The 22,172-nt window shown below is 40.1% G+C and overlaps 1 protein-coding gene across 2 annotated transcripts in view; it reads right to left on the bottom strand.

Annotated features, from left to right (window-relative positions):
* tnrc6c2 (trinucleotide repeat containing adaptor 6C2) overlaps positions 1-22,164 on the bottom strand; it is a 39,804-nt gene extending 17,640 nt beyond the window's left edge. Inside the window, exons 1-18 of one of the 2 annotated variants that reach the window (XM_008316732.3) lie at positions 20,958-22,164; positions 20,716-20,737; positions 13,861-14,286; positions 6,771-9,197; positions 6,395-6,598; positions 5,678-5,844; positions 5,498-5,575; positions 5,227-5,284; positions 4,955-5,097; positions 4,658-4,801; positions 3,891-4,028; positions 3,337-3,456; positions 3,111-3,194; positions 2,491-2,770; positions 2,216-2,374; positions 1,827-2,018; positions 1,379-1,528; positions 499-714 (exon numbers count right to left, since the gene is read on the bottom strand). In XM_008316732.3, coding sequence (XP_008314954.1) covers positions 499-714; positions 1,379-1,528; positions 1,827-2,018; positions 2,216-2,374; positions 2,491-2,770; positions 3,111-3,194; positions 3,337-3,456; positions 3,891-4,028; positions 4,658-4,801; positions 4,955-5,097; positions 5,227-5,284; positions 5,498-5,575; positions 5,678-5,844; positions 6,395-6,598; positions 6,771-9,197; positions 13,861-14,286; positions 20,716-20,737; positions 20,958-21,020 — 5,071 coding nt within the window. In that variant the 5' untranslated portion in view covers positions 21,021-22,164. The remainder of the gene's footprint in view (positions 1-498; positions 715-1,378; positions 1,529-1,826; positions 2,019-2,215; positions 2,375-2,490; positions 2,771-3,110; positions 3,195-3,336; positions 3,457-3,890; positions 4,029-4,657; positions 4,802-4,954; positions 5,098-5,226; positions 5,285-5,497; positions 5,576-5,677; positions 5,845-6,394; positions 6,599-6,770; positions 9,198-13,860; positions 14,287-20,715; positions 20,738-20,957) is intronic. The other variant, XM_008316733.3, reaches the window with a different exon arrangement.
* Between the last annotated feature and the right edge of the window lie 8 nt (positions 22,165-22,172).

Raw genomic sequence — 22,172 nt, 5'->3', positions numbered from 1 at the left:
AAAAGGTGACAAACCAAAAAAGTATATTTTTTCTGAAATTTAACAACAAAAATGGACATAGCTAAGTATTTTAAGGCAAATGAGTGCATTTTTAGTCATTTTTGAGAAACTTTTTTTTCCAGAGATTACTTCAGGAAATTATAGGTATAGTATTATACTGTGATTAAAAGGTGACAAACCAAAAAAGTATATTTTTTCTGAAATTTAACAACAAAAATGGACATAGCTAAGTATTTTAAGGGAAATTAGTGCATTTTTAGTCATTTTTGAGAAACTTTTTTTCCGGAAGATTACTTCAGGAAATTATAGGTATAGTAGAAACTTTAATTTTCTCAAAAAATTAAACAGACCTGTTTTGTTTTTTTACAAAGTAATCATGCCCTGATCTAGGGAATACAAATCCCTAGAGTAAATCAAAGACAGATACGTTTAGATGTTTTAAATACAAACAAGGTTTTGAACGACACCTGGGTCTGAGGGTTTTACTTGGTTGCTCACCTGAAGAGTAAGAGCTGCTCCAGCCTTGGGCCAGACCCAAAGAGTTGCCACCCCAAGTGGAGGAGTGCTTGGTGTTTGTGAGGCCTGGTGGAGGTCGAGAAGGAGCTGTGGTACTGCGGGGCCCTTGGGGGACCTTCCACAGCTCATGCGACAGAGAGGCTTGGCTCTGAGAGATGGGCCCTGGGGACCAGGTGGACTTCATATCAGAAAGTTTTCCTTTGCACAGAAGAGAGATGACAGATCAGAGGAAACACTAGATAATTAAAAAAAATAAAAACTGACAGTAATTAAAACCACTAAGCCACAAGCTGCTCATATCTTTCTCTTTAATTCCATTAGTTATAAAGTAATGAAACCCCAATTGTTAACAATAAAGGAAAGAAAGTGAACTACTTGTCATCGCAACACAGCACACCACTGCACAGACCCTTGTCCACTTCCTTAACCACTAAGCCACCACTGCACACAACCAAATGTGACCTCTGCTTTTAACCCATCACCAAAGTGAACAGTGGGCAGCTTTAAGCGCCCAGGAAGCAGTGTGTGGGGACAGTGCCATGCACAGAGCACCTCAGTGGTAACTTGGCAGCTGGTGGACTCAAACCTGAAGCCTTTCAGAACCAAGTCCACTTCCTTAACCACTAAGCCAGCACTGCCCCTCAGTCATAAATTATATGTGAGAATATTTGAATTAAATAAGTCACATCGTTTAGCAAAATCATGAAAGTGTTTACTGAAAGCTCATGTTCCCATGTAAAAAGTTCTAAGAGTGACAAAAGAGCAAAAGGGGTGCCAGGTTCAAATCCCTTTCATTTATTATTTCATTGTTTTATAATTTTCAGTGGTTCCACAGTGTAGCAGTTAGCATGCCTGTTCTTACCCCCATTTCTGTCTCTCAGCAGATATCGATTGACATCGTGAATGTTTGTGTTGATGGTGGGACCACTGGGGACACTGCCCGGGGTCATGTTAGGGTCATTTTCAGGGTCGATATTCTGAAGGCCCTTCCATGGCACACCTGGGCAGAATTCTAAGATAGGAAAAAACACTGAATGAGTAAAATAACAAACAAAATAACATCACCGATTCCAGAAACCACTTGTATCCAATTACACTAAATTACAGTATACACACAAACATACAAATATATACACACACATACATACATATATATATATATATATATATATATATATATATATATATATATATGTATATATATATATATATATATATATATGCATATATATATGCATATATATATATATATATATGTGCATATATATATATACACAGAAAAAATAATCATCTCCCTTCTTTTCTTTCACCTGGAGGCCAGTTGATGTTGGTCCCATTGGAGATCTTTTCGTTTGGGCTCTTGCCCTGACCCCAACTGTCAGGAGGTACCAGTGGGCTGGTGGGGGACTCAGAGCTGGATATAAGATTGTAAGGGCTGTACGAATCCTCGAGCTGAGGGGGCTTCCCTGGAGGGCCCAGCGTGGAGGCAGCAGAAATGGCACCTAACACACAAAGGGGACAAAATCAAACTTGGTTGGACTAAAAGTGAGAAAATTTCATTTCCAAGTGCAGTACATGGTTCAGGGAAATATAAAGGTATGAAGACATTCAGGGTAAAACTAAATGACAATCTCTCTTATAACACTGCTGTATGTGTCATGTACGCATGCATGCTTGTTAACGCTTGTCTCTGTTGTACCGTGCTTGTTGAGGTTATTCTCCATGTTGGAAGGGTTGCCAGAGTCCATGGAGTTGGAGTGTGTCCACTGGGACAGCCGGGATTGCGGCTGTGGGGGCTCCTTTAAGGACAAACCCCCAACTTCCATGCAGTTTACATTCATGTTTGGATTCAGTCCAGCTGCACACACACAAAGGCAACAAATTTCAATTTGATTCTTTAGATAAAATTTCATGTTTTTTAAAAATCACTTAAAAAAAGTAGATCCAAAAATTGAGTCAGGTTAAAATGCTTACAGAGAGGATAGGTGCTGTAGGTATTCGGTGAAGATGGCGGCTCTTTGGTGTGCAGTGTGTCAACGAGGCCCGGAGCCTGTGGTGGTCCAGTGAAAGGGTCCAGAGTTGATTTGCCGGAGCCAGGTCCCCCAGTAGGAACACCATGAGGGTGCAGACCAGAGGAGGAGGAAGTGGTTGAGGAATGAGTGGGAAGTTGCTGCTGCTTCATCAGCAGCGCCTGGTAGAGTTGACGCTGGTGCTGCTGGATCTGCTGCTGCATGTTGGTGATTGTACGTGCAACCTTTGGGTCAAAACAGATTACACAAAATATTTAGAAATAAGACAGAGGATTAAGCAAATAGAGAGGCTAAAGACAGAAAGATACACTACGGTAAACAACATGAGAAAATTACCATTGAAATTCTGATTTTCAATAAAGGCCTACAATTACATCATTTTTTTAAGAAAAGAGAACAAGCTGATGACTCATTTTGTCACACTCTTCCTGACTAACAGTGTGTGGTTTCCATATCTGGTTGTTGGGATCATGTGAGAACATTTGTTGGGAACATGCTGGGGCTCACGACACAATACAAATGACCAATGTGATCACACTTTAGATGATGCCTGTATTGACTCACTTGCTGCTCTTGTTGTCTAATGGGCCCGGAAACATTGCGCTGCGCCTGCATCATCTGCTGCTGGATTTGTAAACGCTGGTACGCCTTAAAAGATGGGAAAACAAAGAACTTTTAAAATCCAATTAAAAGAGAGATGTCATTGATTTCAATATAATAAAAGTAGTTTTAAATTTAAATGTTTAAATAAGATTTAAGACTGTAATATAAACAGTAAATGATGACTCACCATTTGCAGTTGCTGAAGTTGGTACAACAGGGTCATTTGTTGAGGGTTTATTGGTGAGGTTAAAAGTGCAGGATTCAGACCTATGTTTTTTGCTGCAAACTGCAAGAGCTGTGCTTGGACCTGAAGGCAAAGGAAGTAACATATTATAAAGATAATTAATAAAGAAAATCTATAATTTAAAATAACTAAAGAGTGCAAATACATTTAAACTTTAGTTTACACAATGGAAGTCAAAACTAATTTTAGAGCTAAAACACACTTCACTGCTCCTGTGGCTCCAGCAGAGGGCACTGTGTTTCTTCAATTCCACACACTAAGAGACAGAATTGCTTCTCGTCTTTTCATATTAGCACAAAAGCCAAAGAGCATTTTAGTGTGGACCAACAGGACACTAAGATTCAGCACAGTTGCAGTCTAAGTTTTGTTATTTCGTTCACTCGTGTGTCTACACATCTGAAAAATCTAATTTATTATCAGACACTCAACACATAACTCTGTGCTTTTGCTTGAGTGTTATGTAGGTAAACTTTCCAGAGAAATGTGTATGCATCTACCTGAGGGGAGAGAAACTGAGGCACTTGAGCACGTAGACTAGGCTGGGAGGAGCTGAGAGGTGGCACAGGTGGCTGAGGAGGCTGCTGCATGGCCCGGGTTTGTGCTGCTCCACTGCTGCTAAACATTCCACTGGGTATCTGTGAGCAAAGGAGTTATGAAGGCATAATAAATCTTCAAAACCTCCTTTAGTACTTAAAGAAAAAAAAGGGTTGACCGAGGCAGTGAACAGGAAGGCACCACACGCAAGAGTAAAATCTTGACCCTCTTACATCTAGTTGAGGTTTCATTTGTATAAAATTAGTTCTTTTTTGGCTGGAAGGATATGCTTTAGAAGTTCCTTTTGAGATACTTGAACCTCAAGTTGTAAATTAATGTGAAATAAAGAAGCCAATTGTTACATTTTATTCACTTTCAATCTTTGTCCCAAAACACTTAGTCTGTAAAAGGTTGCTCTGACCTCATACTGGATTTAATTTTACTAGAAAGAAAATCTCACCTCAGTCTCACCTCAGTTTCACCTCAGTTCTCTTCAAACAAAACCAAAATGTGTATAGTGCCTTTATTTGGGCTCAAGGGCACGTGCCAATTAAAGTTGCTTTCTGGGATGTGACTTCCTCTGCTGACAATATTTAACGCAAGTCTATCCAATTTAACTAAGTACTTCAACCAATGCTATACAGCTCAAAGTTAAATTATTAAATTGGTGGCTATATAACATATTCAAATGTTGGGCAAAGCCTTGAACGCAACTGTGACTTTGTCATACCTGTCTGTTGTTCAAGTTTTGCATGGTCATCCCCGGGTTGCCCTGTCCCAGGCCTTGCCCAGATAGGCTACTGTTGGCCAAGGGGAGCTTCAGGCTAGGGGAAGGCAGAAATGGTGATGGGGGGGCATCATCGGACAGCACATCCTGGAACAGCGCACATGAATAAAGATTATTAACATAACAAAGAGAACAAAGAGAAACAACTATCTATCAAGTAAAGGATATTTTTTCTCTGAAAATTAATGTATACACAAAACAGAAAAGAAGGTAAACATGGGCCAGTTACTAACTGATTACCTTGTCAAGAAAGGCGGCTCGGTCAGAGGGGTCTTTGGAGAGTGCTGAGGGTCGACACATCAAGGGCTTGTTCATGCCATTGCAGTAATCAGACATGCCCATACCTCGCTTGTCCAGGTCAGTTTTCTTCTCTAGCAGGGCACCTGGAGGCAGAACATGGATATTAAAAGTTAGCATTTTGTTGCATTTTTTTACATTCCTACATTTTTACCTAACATATCCACTGAGTCACAGCAGGGTGTTTATACACAGCTAAATCATGTTGAACTTACTCATGGCCTGGTCGAGGTTCATGTTGCTGCTTTTCAACGCCTCCTCAGCAGGGTCTCTCTGCAACACAGACACTTGTTAACTGTAGGCAGCTGTGTGCTCAGATAAATTGGTTCCTTTCATGCTTTGTTCCCTCAAAATAAAAGCCTTATGATAAAGGCACACTACATTAAAAAAATTAAAAACAACTAAGACGAAAAGTATCATGGGGCAAAAAAAAAATTGCCATCCTATGTTTGATTAACAATTTATTATCAATGTCAAAATATTTACCGGAAAGCCCATGTCTGTGAGCTGTTTGATGAGACGATTCATGATCCAGGCCTCGTCAGGCTTGTTGCTCATCTTCACCTAAAAACATACAAATAATTAAATATTTTAATGGACACCTTGTAAAAAGACAATGCCTATTATCAAGACAAACTGGTGTATTTTTGACTACAGTTCTAATACCTTGCTTGGGACCTTCTTGGGTCCATTTCCCCAAGAATTACATGAGGAGCTGCTCTCCTGGGAGGTGGGGCTGTTCCACATGTCCCCTTCTTCTGTGTCCCATTGGCTGGTAGACATTCCCATCTCCTCTCCGCCATTCCCCCAGCCATCTTGCATAGGTTTGGGGCCTTTATAGATGGGAAATAAAACATAATAAAATATGTAATTGTCTATTTTCACACCACAAAGTGTAGTTTTCAACCTGACCACTAGGTGCCACTATTGCTCTTTGACTTTTTTTTACTAACACACCCTTGTATTTTTCCAAGAGCACAAATAACCAGGACTTATTCAAGCATGGTATTGCTTTAATCCAAGAAACACAGACATTAAAAGACATCAAATGGCTCAAGAAGATTCTTTGAGAGTCTTTGTTCCACTTATTGGTGGTAATTAATTCATCTTTTACAAAAGTTGTCTGACAAATAGAACCACATTGAACCTGCTGCCAAATGTAATAATTATAGCAAGATTAAAGCTGAATTGCAGTAAATTAGGCAAGTGTCATCACTATGAAACCACCATACAGCTTTATGTAATGCTGTCTTAAGTATATTTTGGTGGATTATCTAGTGCATTAGAAGATAATAAAATGTTTGTGCATATTTGATGACCATGTTTTGCTGACGTTGTCGACATAGTGAACATGGATAACATTTGATCAGGAGTGGGCTCTACCTGGCTTGCAGGGTGCAGAACCTGGGGGTCCGTTGGCTCTACCATAGGATCCAGAGGACTCGTGGTTGCCATCTCCCCAACCTCCTACTCCTCCGGTAGGCTTGCCCCAGGCAGAAGTACCATTGTCCACTGTTGATGTTGGAGTTGCTGGCTCTCCCCAAGCAGGTTCGGACTTGGGCTGAACATTGGGAAGTTCTCCCCATCCTGAAGAAAACAGTCATTGTGTTTTAGTGTAGAAAAAAAAACAAAACATTTTCTTCATTTTTATTTGAGTATATAGTATTTTTAAATAGCATACAAGCACTGAACACTTTTTCTAAATATTCAATTGTCTGCTGCCCTCTTTAGTTTATCAGTGCAAATTAAAACTGCATACCTGGGTTAGCAATGGGTGTTCTTCCCTGGGGTCCAACACTGGGATGTGAGGCCACATTGTTGGGCGAACTGTTGTTGTTGTTCCCATGATGCTGCAGGTGAGTTGGGGTTTGGCCATGATGGGGGTGATGATGCACGTGGTGACTCTGGTGGTGATTGTTTGTAGGAATTACAGAGTGATTGTTGTTATTGTTGGGCATGATCATCCCGCCATTCTTACTATGAGGTGGGCCACCATTGCCAGTGGGATTGTTACGATCCCACATATTGACAGTCTTGTTGTAGGCATTTGGATCACCCCAAGTGGATGTCCCATCATCAATCTCCATCTTCCTTCGGACAGAGGGAGGTGAGGGCTCTTCCCATCCAGTGGGTTCCATGCTTTGGTCCTGTTTGCTCCCATTGCCCCAGCCAGAGGGGTTTTGTTTAACAGAAGCAGGACCCCCCCAAGAACCCATACTGCCACCTCCTCCACTGCCAGAACTACTGCTGCTGCTTTCCTGGGGCTTAGAAGACCCCCAGCTTCCTTGCACTGGGCCATTGGCGGATGAGGTTTCACCCCAGCTACTATTAGTACCAGTAGGTTTTCCCCAGCTTCCTCCTGTATTTCCTCCTCTAGGGCTTTCTTTCCATCCACCATTTCCGACATTTCCTTCTTCACTCTCCCACATGCTGCTAGAAGACCCAGTGTTCTTGACCTCTGGTTCTCCCCACTTTCCTGTGCCAGAGTTTTCATTACTGTTGCGCCAACCATGTGAACTTTGTGGGCCTTCTCCCCAGCTCCTGGGCTGGCTTTTCATCATGCCATCGTCCCAGCTAGTTGTCTTGTTCTCAGAACCCCAGGATGATGTGTTCCCACCTTTATGACCACTTGTAGGCAACGGGTCTCCCCAGCCACTTGTCGTGCCATTTGAGGCTTTACTTAGTGACTGTTGAGTGTCCCCCCACCCTGACCCAGTCTGAATTGGCTTAGGTGGAGGGGCGCCCCAACCAGAGGATGATGATTTGTCATTGTCGTTATTTCCCCCAGACCCAGGTCTCTGGCTGGACATATTGTTAGGATTAATAGTACCTCCGTTTGTTGATGGAGGTACACTATTACAGCTGGAGCCTCCCATGGTGTCTGTGCTGCTGTTGCTGTTGCTTTTCGCATCGTCAGAACTGGCTTCTTCCATTTCCCACACAGTGTGCTGACGAATAGGGGTTTGTCCCCAACCAGTGTTGCTCAGCACTCTCGGGTCCAGGTCCTGCCGAGGTAGCACAGGTGTATAATCCATGCTAGATGACCTGTCTCTGTGATGAGACCGGCCTTCACTGCTGTCACCACTACCTTCACTTGCAGGGGCTGTTCCAGGCTGCTGACCCCATGAGCCAAGTTGCTGCTCTTGGCCTGAACCTGAACTGCCAGCATCCACTGAGTCCCAGCCTTTAGGACCATCCCCACCAGCAGAAGGCTTTCCCCAATCTCCCCATCCACCACTTCCATTACTACCACCACCACCACTTCCTTGACGGCCCCAGGCAGCAAGGCCACCAGAAGAAGTTGAGTCCCAGCCCGAATCCTTGGGAGAGTCAATTCTCTTTGTTTCACTTCCACCCCATAATGAGCTGCTTGTTTCCCTATTCAGCTGGGATGATTCAGTGGGTGATTGGCCTCCCCAGCCAGTTAACCCATGGATGGGGCTCATCGGCTCTGGAGCTTGTTTAGCATGGTTTGGCCCATCTGAGTTAAGGTTAGCACATTCCATATTAAAGGACAAACTTGTCTTGCTCGATGAGTGTTGTTCATTTTCGTTGGGACTTCTCATACTACCCCAACCACCCCCAACATTATCTGAACTTCCGAGAGTCCCATTACCCATGTTTCCATTGCTGTTAATACCTGGTGGCAGAGAGGCAGAGTTAGACACTCCATTGGGACCAATGCCATTACCTTCGTGACCCAGAACTGGCCAGGCAGATGGGTTGGCATTAGGATTCAGGTTCAAGTTAAAACTGGGAGAGCCCCAATTATTCGGTGCACCTATTCTACCATTGATAGCATCTTGTTTGCTATCTGAGCCCCAGCCTCTATTAGCAACTAGTGTGTTGGCTGAACCAGGTCCTGTCATCATGTTATTGTTAGACTTGAGAGATGGGTAGTGGGCCTGCTGGCCTGTAGCACCTGTAGCCATACTCATGAATGTACCACTATTGGTGGTAGTGACAGCACAAGTGTGTAGGTTAGAGCTAGCTGAGCCCAAGGGGCATTCTGGTATAGACTGGCTTGTGTCACTATTGCCGCTGATTGAGGGCCAAGTGTCGTTGTCACTTTTGTCAATAATCACTTTGTCCCAACTGTTGGCACTGAAGGAGCTGTCAACAGGCAAAGAAGCTCCCCTGAGAGAGGTTTCATACTGGGCACCAGAGCCGTTCCGTGGGGATTTGTCTAATAAAAAAATGAGAGGAAAAGAGAGGTTGAGACAAGTGGTAAAACCTAGATATTTTTAAAAGATGTCTGCATTACAGCTTACACAAAACACAAGAAAATAAAACAGAAAGAAAAAAATCAGTTAGTTATATGAAGCAAAAAAAAAATAAGACAAGAGAAATGAGGCTGAAGGCAGGTGGATGATGATGGTAAAAACATTACTTAAGGTAGACTAGGCAATGTCATAAGTCCTGCAAACAAATGCCATTTGGTTGGTTAATGTCAGCTATCAGATTTGGCAGGATGAGATGGTCACACTTGGACACTCCACAATTCAGCACATCATTAGGATGCACAGCCAAGTGTGCAGTCTTTCATACAAGCTCTGACATATCCCTGACTGGCTGCGGTTTTTACTCCTTTACTTTTCAATGAAATTCTTTAACACATTTTTCTGACCTTAGATATTTTTATTCTCTACTTCCTCCTTTATTCCCTCCCTCTCTTTGTTTCCCCTTGCCTATACCACCTGCCCCCCTTAACTTCTCCCTCTCCATGCTAACACCCAGGAATGAGAGGCTCATCCGTCTCCATCGGGGTTTGCTGGCTAGGGCTGTGAAGGGAAGCCCAAGTGGAACAGCGGTCATTTATTGGAATGAAACCAAGACGGCTTCTCATCCATCACGCCTTACGCTCAGCAAGGCACACTCTTCCTACATCTGCACTGCACTAAGAAAGCACAAAACAATTCCTCTAACGGGTGTGAGTACATTTCATTGTGTACAAGTACAGGTCTGTTTTTCTTATATTAATTTACTAGCTGCAAAATTGTTATGCATTGAGTATAATCAACAAATTAATTTGATTCTAACAAAAACAAAGCTTTTCCAACAATTATCCAATCAGCACTGTATTGCACACAAGCAATTTCATTAGGGACCAAAGCCTCCCATTAGAAAGAGAACCAAGAATAGACTGCATTGATGCTGTAAAGGGGTATTCAATCAATGGGAGGCAGATAATCAATGGTCTTATTAATGGTAGTGGTTGGGAAAAGCGTAGCTATCGATCCAGCATGCAAACACCCTAACCACTGGGCAAGCTTCATACAACGATAAAAAACAAGAAAAAAGAAAATAAGAAAACAACATCCATGAATTTCGCCAGTAGAAAAGAAAATTAGTATTCAGTATGTGAAGGTAGATATGAACTAAATATTCAGTTTTAATGTGCATCAATAAACAAATGTGCAAAACTTGAAGTTGGACATTAATTGGAAATTAACACCATTGCAGAATTAATGATACTATAATAATAACATTGAGAAAAATATGTATTTATTTTACTACAAAAGATGGGTGTTTGTAGTAAAAGTCCCTCAAATCATTAGAATAATTTTAAAATTTAGCTTCAAGTTGCCCTTCATTCGACCACTGCGTCAAAACTGTTGTGCAGATTAAGACAAAAATTCTATTTGTTTTATTTAGGTAAAATACACACTCAAATACTGGCATGTGTGTGGCATATGCAACTGTCTCCTCAAAAACACTTATCTTCACTCCCCAGGCAGCCTTATCACACAGGGCTGTCAAACTGATGGCAAAAAAAGCACAGACACTAGTCTGCAGTGAAATTGCAATCAGTTATATACTAAAAAAAACATATTAAAGCTAAAATTATGTTTCACACCTGCTATGTTTGTAGCAATTCTTTTAGATGAAATGTTGGGATATTTTCGAAATCATCTAATGAAGGTCATTGTGGTATAATTTCACAAATACTTGGATACTAGGAATATGCATGCTCTAAAAACATACCAAAGGATTAGTTGCACTTCATTAGTAACATTTCGATTTTTGTTAGGATTACAAAAATAATTTACATTTTTCTTAACACGGGCAGTTATGGGTGAAATAACTTATAATAATCCTGTACATAAATTAAATATAAGTACTTGACTTTTCTTTTATCCATGCACAAAAAGAAAAAAAAAGATCTTAGCTAACCAAGACCTCTATTCAATTTAATAACTGCTTTTTATAGTTGGATTAAAAAAAATATGCCACGCCAAAAAAATAAAATCCAAAACCAGCCAGCTATTTTTTGTTATACTGGAATATGACGACTTGGCAATGACGCACGACTAGGAAAATAAATGTTTTTTTAAACGGCTAATAGTGCTAATTGGGGTGCAAACACAAGAAGCATAAAAAGACAGAAAATAGTAAAAAAAACTGTAATGAGTCAATCCACCTTGTCTTATCAGTACAGTGTGAATGGAAGCCAACATCGGAAAGTAGATGTTTTTATGTTGGTATAAATGTTTTGAAAATTTCAGTGCACTATTTATTACTATTTTAATATTCTACATTCATTCATCTGCATAAACATGCAAGTAAAAGCAAGCGGAAAAAGCACGATTACTACTAAGAACTTCAACGATGAAATTAGTAAACTTGAATATAACTTTCTAATACTAAGAAGTTTTTCTAGCAGAACTTACTACAGAACAGTATAATTAAACAACAGCAATTCAGCTGTTCAGCAAAGGCAATCCAGCTTAGCAGAATTAAAGACGCAAACAAGAGATGAGCCAATAATGAGACAGGCTACATCATAAAAATGGGCAGGTAGCCAGGAATTAAATATCTCATCTTCCTTTTTAATGGAAATGAAAGGCAGGGAGGCAGAACCACATGAGGAAGAGGAGATGGGGGTTGAATATGGAAAGTGTTGGGGGTAGATGGCAAAAGTCTAGAGGGATGGTCTAGTACTTGCAGAGGCAACAGCAAAAAAAAAAAAAGAAAAAGAATGAATGTCGAGGAACAAAAAATAATAGATTAATTGGTCTGGCCAATCCTAGTTCTCAGTTAAAATTATGGGATCACAAAACAGAAAAAAAGGAGGGCACTTAGTGGTCTTTTGTCACTAAATAAGCCCCAGCTCCATCTCTCCATGAACCGTGCTTTAACCCCCGTTATATCAAAAAAAGGGTATGTACTTGTTTTCCCTGAAAGGAATAACAAAAAAAGAAAGACCTGGGGAATGGTCATAGCAGGGTTTATAAAGCTCATCGCTCATGTCTGTTTACCTGTATGAGGAAAAGGGGGGAGCAAGAGAGAGAGAGAGAAAGAGAGAGAAAATAGGAGAGCAAGACTCTGGTGACTCTAGTTTCTCTGACAAAGCCAGGATTAATGAAGCCACTGGGGATTCTTTCCCTCGTGTGCCAAGATTGTATGCGAGTCACAGCCAGAACACAAGCAGCAATCAATACCTTCCGACTTCCTCGCAGTTCATGGGTGTTGAGATTATATGAAGAAAAATATAAACACCCATTTTCGATGAGATGTTTCTTCAAACATTTTGAATTATGTAACTATTTACACCTGTCCTGTGTTACTTAAATAAGCGATGCACACATCTGTTCTGTTGGTACTGTTCACTTAAACATCTGTGGCTCTAGTATCACTGCATAGACACTATAGAGTAAGTGAATGCCACAACAATAACTACGTCTGACCAAAAACACAAAGACCATTAGAAGCATCCACACCAATATGACTATTGAGGGTGTTGCTTTTGTCAAAGGGGTTAAACCAGGGCTTTCTACAACCACAACCAACCACACATTTTGTATGCTCCTTTAACAATGTATACTAAACACACGACTGCTCTACCTTCCCTTAAAAAAAAGAAAGAAAGTGTTTACCAGCACCCAGCAGAGTGCCGTCTGGCTACATGCTCTGTCTGGGTGACTGACAAACAGCTGTTGGGCTGCAGTTCCCACAGTTTTTAAGAGACCCCCACTACAGCACCTGCTACTGGGGAGACTGTCTGAAAGGCTGCTGGCTGCTCTAGACTACTTAATAGTTCCCAGTCAGCTGGGGAAATAGGGATAGTGGGTGCAGTGAAGGGAGGGAGAGGAGATGGGGGAGGGGAGGTCGCAGTGAATAAGGGACCTTTTTTGGGGGAAACGCTATTTTATACTTGGCTAAAAAACAAGACAGATATAAAAACATGCATGACTGCAGTGTATGGTGTTTTTGTATCTGTGTCCATACATGCTGTGACAAAGCTGGTCCTGGGAGATAGATATGAGACGACAGAACTAGGTCAGTTTCTGACTGCTATTTCAAACACATATACTGTGTGGTTTTGTGTACACATATACATAAAAGAAATAAAATGGTACTGGATTAATTTTACATTATTTAGGTGCAATTTAATCAGATTTTTTATTTTTAAATTGACTTTTAAAGTTTTACTTTGGTTCATTGTTGACACAACCATTCAACCATTGATCCGCTGTTGCTAACAACACAGCTACTTGAAATGAGCAGCTTACAAGAGGTTAGCAGACATACTGTAAGCCAAAGCAGGGCGTAGATGGGATTGCCTCAGAATTACTTGAACAATGCAGCATCCTGTTATATAAACAAAGTACTACAAAGTACTACAGTACATCGCCTTCCTTAAAGAAACAATGTAATTTTCTAGTGTGAGCTTAAGTCTTAATTTCTATGATTATTGTTTATCACAGCCTTACGAGTAACAAACTTAAGCTTTATGAAAATAATACATTGCTGTGGTAACAATGATTTTAATGTATAATGTTATGTATGCATGAGAAAAGACAGACAATAATGATGGAGGGTTGTTTTTTATCCATACTGACACAAACCTGCAAGTTTGGCCGCAGTGGATGTGGCAGAGCTTGGGGAAGTGCTGCTGGTACTTGTAGAATAAGAATAGTAAGATGAGGAGGAAAAGGAGGAGGAGGAGGAGGAGGAGGGGGAGGAGAGAGTCAGAGCACTGAGGGCTCCTACAGGAAGTGGCTGGCCTCTCTTCAGTAGCTGCTTGTGCTCCTGCTGGCGAAAGCGCGGAGGCACCTCTCTGGGTGGGTAGCGAGCACTGGCAGAAGACAACTGGCACTGCTGCTGCTGAGAGGGAGTCTGAGTCTGGAGCTGGCTACAGGAGGAGGCGCTCTTGCCATTGCCAGAAGAAGAAGAGGAGAAGGAAGAAGAGGAGGAGAGGGGCAGCGTGGTGCTGGCAGGGCCAAGGTGGTGGGGTGAGCCGGGGCTGGGCTTAGAGGGAGCAGCCTCTGGCACTGAATCAACATAATACACAGGCACACAAGCAAGCATAGCAAGGCATTAATGACTAGGATAACTGACTGGAGGCACTGCTAACATTACATGCAGTAAGACTGTGGCATGCCTTTGCGCCTTTCACTTCTAAAATGAGTTGGGGTTTTTTAATAGTGTTTGTGTTGCTCTGTATAGACTCCCTGCAGTGCGTTTTACAGTGGACTATCCCTTTAACTAAACTGCCTTAGAAAGTATGCCGTAGAACATATGTTAGAGCCACAGACGCACAGTGTGAAAAGGTCATATTTTTTCTGCTGACTGAACACAGACACACAAACACACGGAGAGGCTTTCCTCTTCATTACTCTTTTCTTTCATTCCTCTCTCCCTCCCTCCCTCACTTTCACACAAACACACTGAATTAATTGCACATGGCATATTAGAATGACTCGCATTCGTTCCCTCATCCTGAAAAATCTGCCTGTTGGAGGACCAGCGACCCCGGAGTTGGTGTTAATTCCAAAGACAATGCCTGTTGTGACCACCCAGGCATTTAATTAAGTGTTGACCAGCGAGTTGTTCTTACTATAGGACCTGGATTCATTAGAGGGAGGTTTAGGAAAAAAGGGAAGTTATTTAAATGTTTTGTGGGAATAGTTGTGGTAAAAACAAAATAAAGGGAAATATTTAGCCTATATAATATTAAGTCTTTTGATCTTTGTACTGTGATACTGTGGTTTTCACTTTGCGTTTCAGGTTGATTAAAAAAAGTAAAACATTTTACTTTACAAATTTCAGGTTGACATTAAAAAAAAGTAAAACATTTTACTTTACAATTTAACACTAAATACAGCCTCATCCAAAAGCAGACGGCCTCCACTCTTTTGAGAAGACTTTATTTATCAGATTTTATAAAGAGTCTGAGTATTTGGCAGGTCATAGAGAAAAAAAATCTGACATTGTAAATGTCAGATTCTCGACAAAAGCGTCTGGGTATCAATTTTCTTTCTAGTTCTCCATGATGTTGAGGGCTAAGGTCACTGCATTAGCCACTCAGGTTTTCAATTATTACCATTGAGAGACGATTACGTCAGACTCTAAATATACCACATCTATTTTCTCTGTATCTAAACACTATACAGTGTCTGATGGAATTCATCTCAGACCACATCACATGGTCCCAGGGAGGTAAAAACACATTTTCTGTTGTATGGGCACCATGTATTATATAAAGCTCACAGGAAATCAATAAATGTTTTAGTATAGAGTTAAAGAGAGTTTCGGAGTACAAAAATAATTATATTTAATACCAGTAAATCATAATCAAGAAAAACATTTATTTTCCCATCTGGCCTGTATTAAATGTGGCAGTTTTTTGGTGACAACTGCTCAAGGGACAAAAGTTTTAGGGAAGGTATAAACGACAAAATGCAGACATATTAAGAAATTAAGATTAAATGCAGGAAACATTTATGAATTTCAACAATGAAATGTGAGTTGCTACGCTGAATGATTGAATCAGAACCATCACCTGAAAAAAAATTGGGGTGTAGTTGAAAAGGCAAGCGACTGGTAGATGTGTTGTATCAAGAGCACTTAATTCAATTAAGTGCTTGAACTAAGGCACAGTGTGCAAGCTCGGGAACTTTAATTACAGCCCTCACACTAAATGGTTAATTACATAAAATGAGGAAGAGACGGTGTAAGCGAAGACGGAGACAGAAATAGCTCAAAAATAAAGAACAGATGATTGTTGCTGGTAATCAGACAGGACATTCAAAAGGTAATGCACAAAGAGAAATCGGATTTGAGTTTTTAGAAAAACACTGAAAAGGGTTCATTTATTAGAGAGAACAAATGTTTTTGGTTCCCTAAACCCAGTGCCAGGCTGTGCAGGGTTGTTCTAGCTATTGTCCAAAGAGTCACTTTATAATGCAGAATTGTTTTAGAGCCAGGGAAGAACATAACACCGAGGCTAATACAACAGTCACAATCATATATTTTTTAATACTGTAGGATCTTTATTAAATAAAAGTAAATTTAGACCTTAAATTGAATATATCTAATCAAAACATTAACACATACTGTTTATTTAACAGCTTTCTTAAGCTCTATTTTTTATTAATATTTTTTAAAGTTAATATAAAGCAAATATAATATGAAGGCACAAACAACCACATTTCCTTGTTGTTTTGGCACGATAACCAAGCGGTACAAGCATGTGATAATAACAACACAACGGAGGATCAAGAGGGTGTGTCTCAATCAAGTCCCATCTGTCTGTTTGAGTGGAGAAAACAGAAAACTCCTTCAGTCACACATGGCATTAAAAGCCAGATTTCTCACCCCTCACCCTTCATATAACAGGACGTTTCTATAGAGACAGTCGCTGAACGCACCTCCGACCGCCTCTCATGACCGCCTGTGCCTCCTGTGACCTCGTCCCACACCACGCCTCCTTGAACCTCTCTCTCTAATTAATGCCCCCGCCCCCAATGCCGTGTCCCCCCCTGCTCTCCTTCTGAGCCCAAACGTTCATATTACCTATGGCTGCTGCAAAACCAGTCTGTCTGCACTATGACCAACTTGCCTTGGAAAACCATTCAAGTTTGAGAATTACAAGGGAATATTGTAGTCTGAAACCTTACTGCACACTAACCTAGGCTGGACAAAACCAAAGGGATGACATCTGTCTGAGAATAGATGTTTTATAAGGTTTCAACATTTGATTTGGTGTGTGTGACTTGTAAAAATCCTTGACCTTGGTCATGGACTGTTTCAGATTGTGTTCGTTTTATGTTTACATTTATTAGATGCCAACCAGTCCCTGCTTTAAGGAGGAGAAAGACCTTGAGTCCTTAGACATCCTGACTTTACCTATGCAAATGCAGGGCGCTGACTGTTATCCCCCATGGTATAAATTGGAACCTTGCTATTGTGCTTCAAGGTTTTCCGTCTGCCTTTGAGATATACAGGCAAAGAGATTTATGTTTCAGAAACAAATAACAAGAATATAATTTAAAGTATCTAAACAAGGGCAAGTGGGGCACACCAGGCGTTTTTCCCCTTGATATCAGAGTACATAAAAAAATACTACGTATAAGATGTTTGGTTTTTTTATCTTTGTTGTATTAACACAATTTCACAAAAGCTTGTGTGCCAGGAGTGTACACAGTGATAAAGGCACTCTGTGAAACCAATTTATACTCACATTCTGCAACCATTTTGCCCACAAATTGACGGCTGAACCGTCATTCCTCTCAGTTGAGCCACGTCCTATTAATCAGCCTGATATTTGACATAAAGCAGCTCATTGTTGGGGGAGGAGATGATGGGGGAGGGGCACAATGCAGTGAATACACTCTTGTGAGCAGCATGTGAGCGATCAAACAGAGAGGAAGGCATTGTTTAAGTTTTTTTTTTCTTTGTCTCTCTTCCCCTGATCTTTCACAGTCTCTCGTTCTTATCTTAACATTTGACACTGGCAGCTGAGCAAACACTGAGGTAGAGGAAAAAACAATTACGCTCAGTGGTCATAAATCCACAGGACATAACTCTCTATTAATTCAATGCGTGTTTGTAAATGTGGTTAACAGAAGAGAAAAGCTGGGCAAATGGTTAAGTAAATTAGCATATAATTATACAGACATAGGTGGATCTCTATATGAAATGGGTGGGCACAATTAAAATTTCAAATTAATCTCACAGAAAGTACACAACACACTAGTGTTTGTACGTACTGTATATCCTGTTACAATTGTTGTGATACCATGCAAATATATTTATCCTTAGCAGCTATTCTCTGGGGTCAAGCACTGTATATTAAAGGTAAAATGAAGGTGCCCAGAGAATAACAGGAACAGAGGAGAATGAAGGACCAGGCAGCGCCAGGCATTATTCCTTCAATTTTCCTGCATTAGAAAGTGTATGTGTGGCATAACTGGGAAATTACATTGTCAAATAATCATGATGTGGAAATAATGCAGATACGTTGGTCACATTCTCTCATCATTTTAATAATATGGCTGTGTTTATATCTAATTCTGTTTATAGCCACCATGTAAACTGCTGCTCCAAGTCTTACTGATTTTAAAAAGGCTCCAGGTCAACAAAGGTACAGAGGTGCAGGCATAGGTTTTCATTAACATGAATGATGTAGGACCTCAAACTCTGCAGATTTACTAATATGTACACTTTGAACACACACACACACACACTACTTTTGTTCTTGTCAAAGCTGGTAGCTGTGTGCAGTAATCAAGCTGACTGATTATGATTGCAGTGCTGGTAATTGTGATGAAGCTGCCTGCGTGCTAGCAGTGAATAATCAGCAACCCTCTGAGGTAATGGGGACAGCAGAGATAGGGTCCTGGTTTAAAGGTCCAGGTTTGTATATATATATATATTTATACACACACATATATATGCATGAGCGTGTGGGTGTCTGTGTGTGAGGGCAGTGACACACTGTGTCGTGAAAACCCTATGTTTAGTGAAGCTCCATGCCTAATGGGGGGCAGAGAAGTTAATTCCACTGCACCAAGGCTTTATCTCATTTTCATACATATGAATGCACCAGGCCCAGATCGATTACTGCAAACAAATTGAAATGCCTGGGACCATGGAGGCCCACGGAGAGAAAGGCAGCAAAGAGATGGGAGAGATGAGGGGGAGGGCTGTGCATGTGTATGTCTATGAATTTTTGACAGTGTATGAGGAAGGCAAAATTCACTGATATGCATGGAAAGAAACAAATCACTAGTGCATACAGAATTTATCCCGTGCTGCACACACACACGTGCCCAGACTATTATTTAGTGTCACGCATGAAAACTCAAATCATTCCAGTTCATGCCACCATCCTTTTAAAAATATTGCAGATGGGATGCTTTGAGCAAACAGAGCTCTCAATGACTCACAAAGCAATTACTTCCTAAATAGGGCCCCTTACAATTTACTTACTTTTTAAATCTTTCCATCTGCACGGTTATTAGTTACAATCAGTCATATATAAATACAGTTTTTTTTCTTACAAAGTAGCACACAATGAGTACTTTTTAAAGTAAGCACTGTCTGTAAATCACCTATTTGAAAGGCAACGACAAAAATGGGCTGCCAATGTAAATAATCCTATCGACAACAAATGATCCAACTGTCTCTCTCTCATGTTCTCCAGTTCTCCAGTTATGCTGTTTATTCTCTCCACACGGTGTGAGACATTGTTACAGCAGAACTGTTTAATAAAGAATGAACGAGTTACAAGTGTTTTATCTGAGAAAATTCATTTCTGTCAAGTGAAGTGACATGTAGTTTTTAATTTACCTCACAAGTTTTGCAATTTTTTGTAGTTGCACTACAATTGCACTCAAATGCAGGAAACGGTGTGATTTTAAGTCAGACATCCTTTTTCAACCAGAATAAAAAAATAATACTTTACTGACTTCTTGGGGAAAATAGTGTTACAGCTGTTGCTGCATCAGAAAAAAGGAAAAAAGTATTATGGAGTGTTATTTAGAGTAGAATATTTAAAAAAACAAAAATAAAAAACAGACTAATATTTAAATGTTCTTAATAAAATGGGTGGGAAATAAATAAATAGTTTCTCTAATAAATTACATTTGTCTCTTGAACGATTGATTTGGAAAAATCCTTTATAGATGGCAAAACAACTCAACCTGATTGGTTGCTTTTTCTCACTTAACACGGACTTATGTTTGTGTCATTTAAAAATAAAACACGCAGAAGTGTCATGAAAATATACTTTTAAAAAGTCTGTACTGAATTATTTGCTCAGTCAAGGTTTCCCTGAATAAAGAACGGAAATGTATCAACAAAATAGTATCATAATCATTTTTCTATAGGTTATATTATCAGGGAACCAAAACACAAGCAAATCAAACTCAAACACTGGGATTACAGAAACGCCTACTCTGCGCTTTGTTAATGTCCCTGTGTGAAAGACAAACACGTTTTTGTTACTTTGTTGCAACGTTTAAAAAAATAAAAGAGCAACCAAGGTCACTCCAGGACGGAATTTTTTTTCTGCTCTATTCAGATTAACTCATTGCCCTCCATTTATTCTTTTATTCTTCTCCTTTTCACTGCTACCCCCACCCCCATCCTCCCATCCCCCTAATACCACCACACTCGGAGTTCTGTCTGGGTTCCCTCACGCTTCAGCGCCTGGTGCTGCAGGGCACACTGGGCATCAGTTCACATCATTGTCACTCTCTGTGAATGTGGATCTGCTATGTATGTGCACATAGATTATCGAATCTTTAACACTTAGCTATACAGCAACATTTTCCATGCATAAGCAATCTATACATTTGTGTACTGGAACACAAAATGTTCTGTGTTTCTCATGCAAGATAAATGTGTACATCAGACCGGATTTCATATAGTTTTGGAAAAGAAGAGGTTGAACGAAGTTTGTTCATAACACATACCTTTGGGTTTCAGATCAGCAGCCTGCAGAATGAAACAAAGAAAAATACATTTTAAAATCAAACACTTTTTTAAAACACACTTTAAAAAAGAAAAAAAAATTGGATATTGGTCAGTGGATATGAACAACCAAAACAAAGACTAAGCAAAGACTAGATTATATTAAAACATAATAAGAACACTGGTTAGCACTGTGCCCATTCCACTAAGCTAGTCTGGAATTAAAAAGCATGTTAATAACCACCTTTTTCTGAGCAATGTCCTTCTTAATCTTTTCTTCTTGTTTTTTCTTTTTCTTTTCTTCCATCAAATGGTTCTCCTCCTGCTGCTGTTCGCTTCTCTCAGCTGCCAAACAGACAAGACAAAAAGTACTTAGTGAAACGTGAAGGTAAAAAAATACATCATATTAACACAAACCAGCACTCCTGAGTATTGTGTGTATATTTATTTCAAAGTTCTAAGATGAACAACTTTGCATGCTGAAAGGTAGAAGGCATTAACACTTGTGCTAATGATATTCTTTCCCCGTAATGCTTGGATTAAATTATCTGGACAAACTGTCCTTTACTTTTCCTTTTGGCTTATCTACTCAAACACCACCACTGGAAAGTGGCAGATGCATCTGAAATGAAACAATGACTAACTTGAAATTCAAGAATTAGATCTTACCAACCGCCTCTTAATATGCAAACAATATTGATTATGTCTTTGCAGGTCTAATATATATAGGGATGTTTTGTGTTGGTCTGTCTGTGACAGACAGGGACTTGGATAAATGTTTATGAAGTCGTTGTGTTTAGTCCTTATATAAAAAAACAACCCATGTGCATACATTGAAAATACATAAACGCCTTGGATATGAATCAGAACATGAATGGTCAAATGAATCATAAGTGAGAATTAATGAATCCCCCCCATCTCTGCCCACTATAACTAGGAAGGAGCCGTCAGTCAAACTGACAGATGAAGACTTATGGAGCCTGTATGGTGGTGTCATCTTTTCAGTACTACCAGAGAGAAGAAGAAAGAGTGAGAAGACAAAGTACAGGCAAAAAAATATAGAAAGTACTGATTTAACGATGATCCCAGTAGTGTTTCAGAACAGAGGTGAGAAGACATTTCTAGACCCCTGATCCTAGTGCTGCCAATCTCTTCCCCATTCTTCTTTCTCACTCCTTTGGTTGCCTCATCTTTCCATTTACCTTTAATATCAACACATTATGGCATTTACACAATTCTATGTTTCATATTGCGCTGTCTCAGCAGCAGCTTACAGCCCTTGGGTAATTTAACAGTTAAGTATATGTGTACATGTGTGACTCTATGCATACAAACAATAGTATACTGAACGTGTGGACTGCTAAGTGTAATGAGTTGTTGCCATTAACATCAGTCTCCAACCAAACACAGCAGTTTGTCAAAATCCAAGTTTATCTTTAAAATATTAGCACAACATAAC

This window comes from Cynoglossus semilaevis, chromosome 9 (assembly GCF_000523025.1).
Source record: "Cynoglossus semilaevis isolate Cse_v1.0 chromosome 9, Cse_v1.0, whole genome shotgun sequence".
NCBI lineage: Eukaryota > Metazoa > Chordata > Actinopteri > Pleuronectiformes > Cynoglossidae > Cynoglossus > Cynoglossus semilaevis.
Note: the sequence above shows the minus strand (reverse complement) of the source record. Positions and strands in the feature narration are given on the sequence as shown.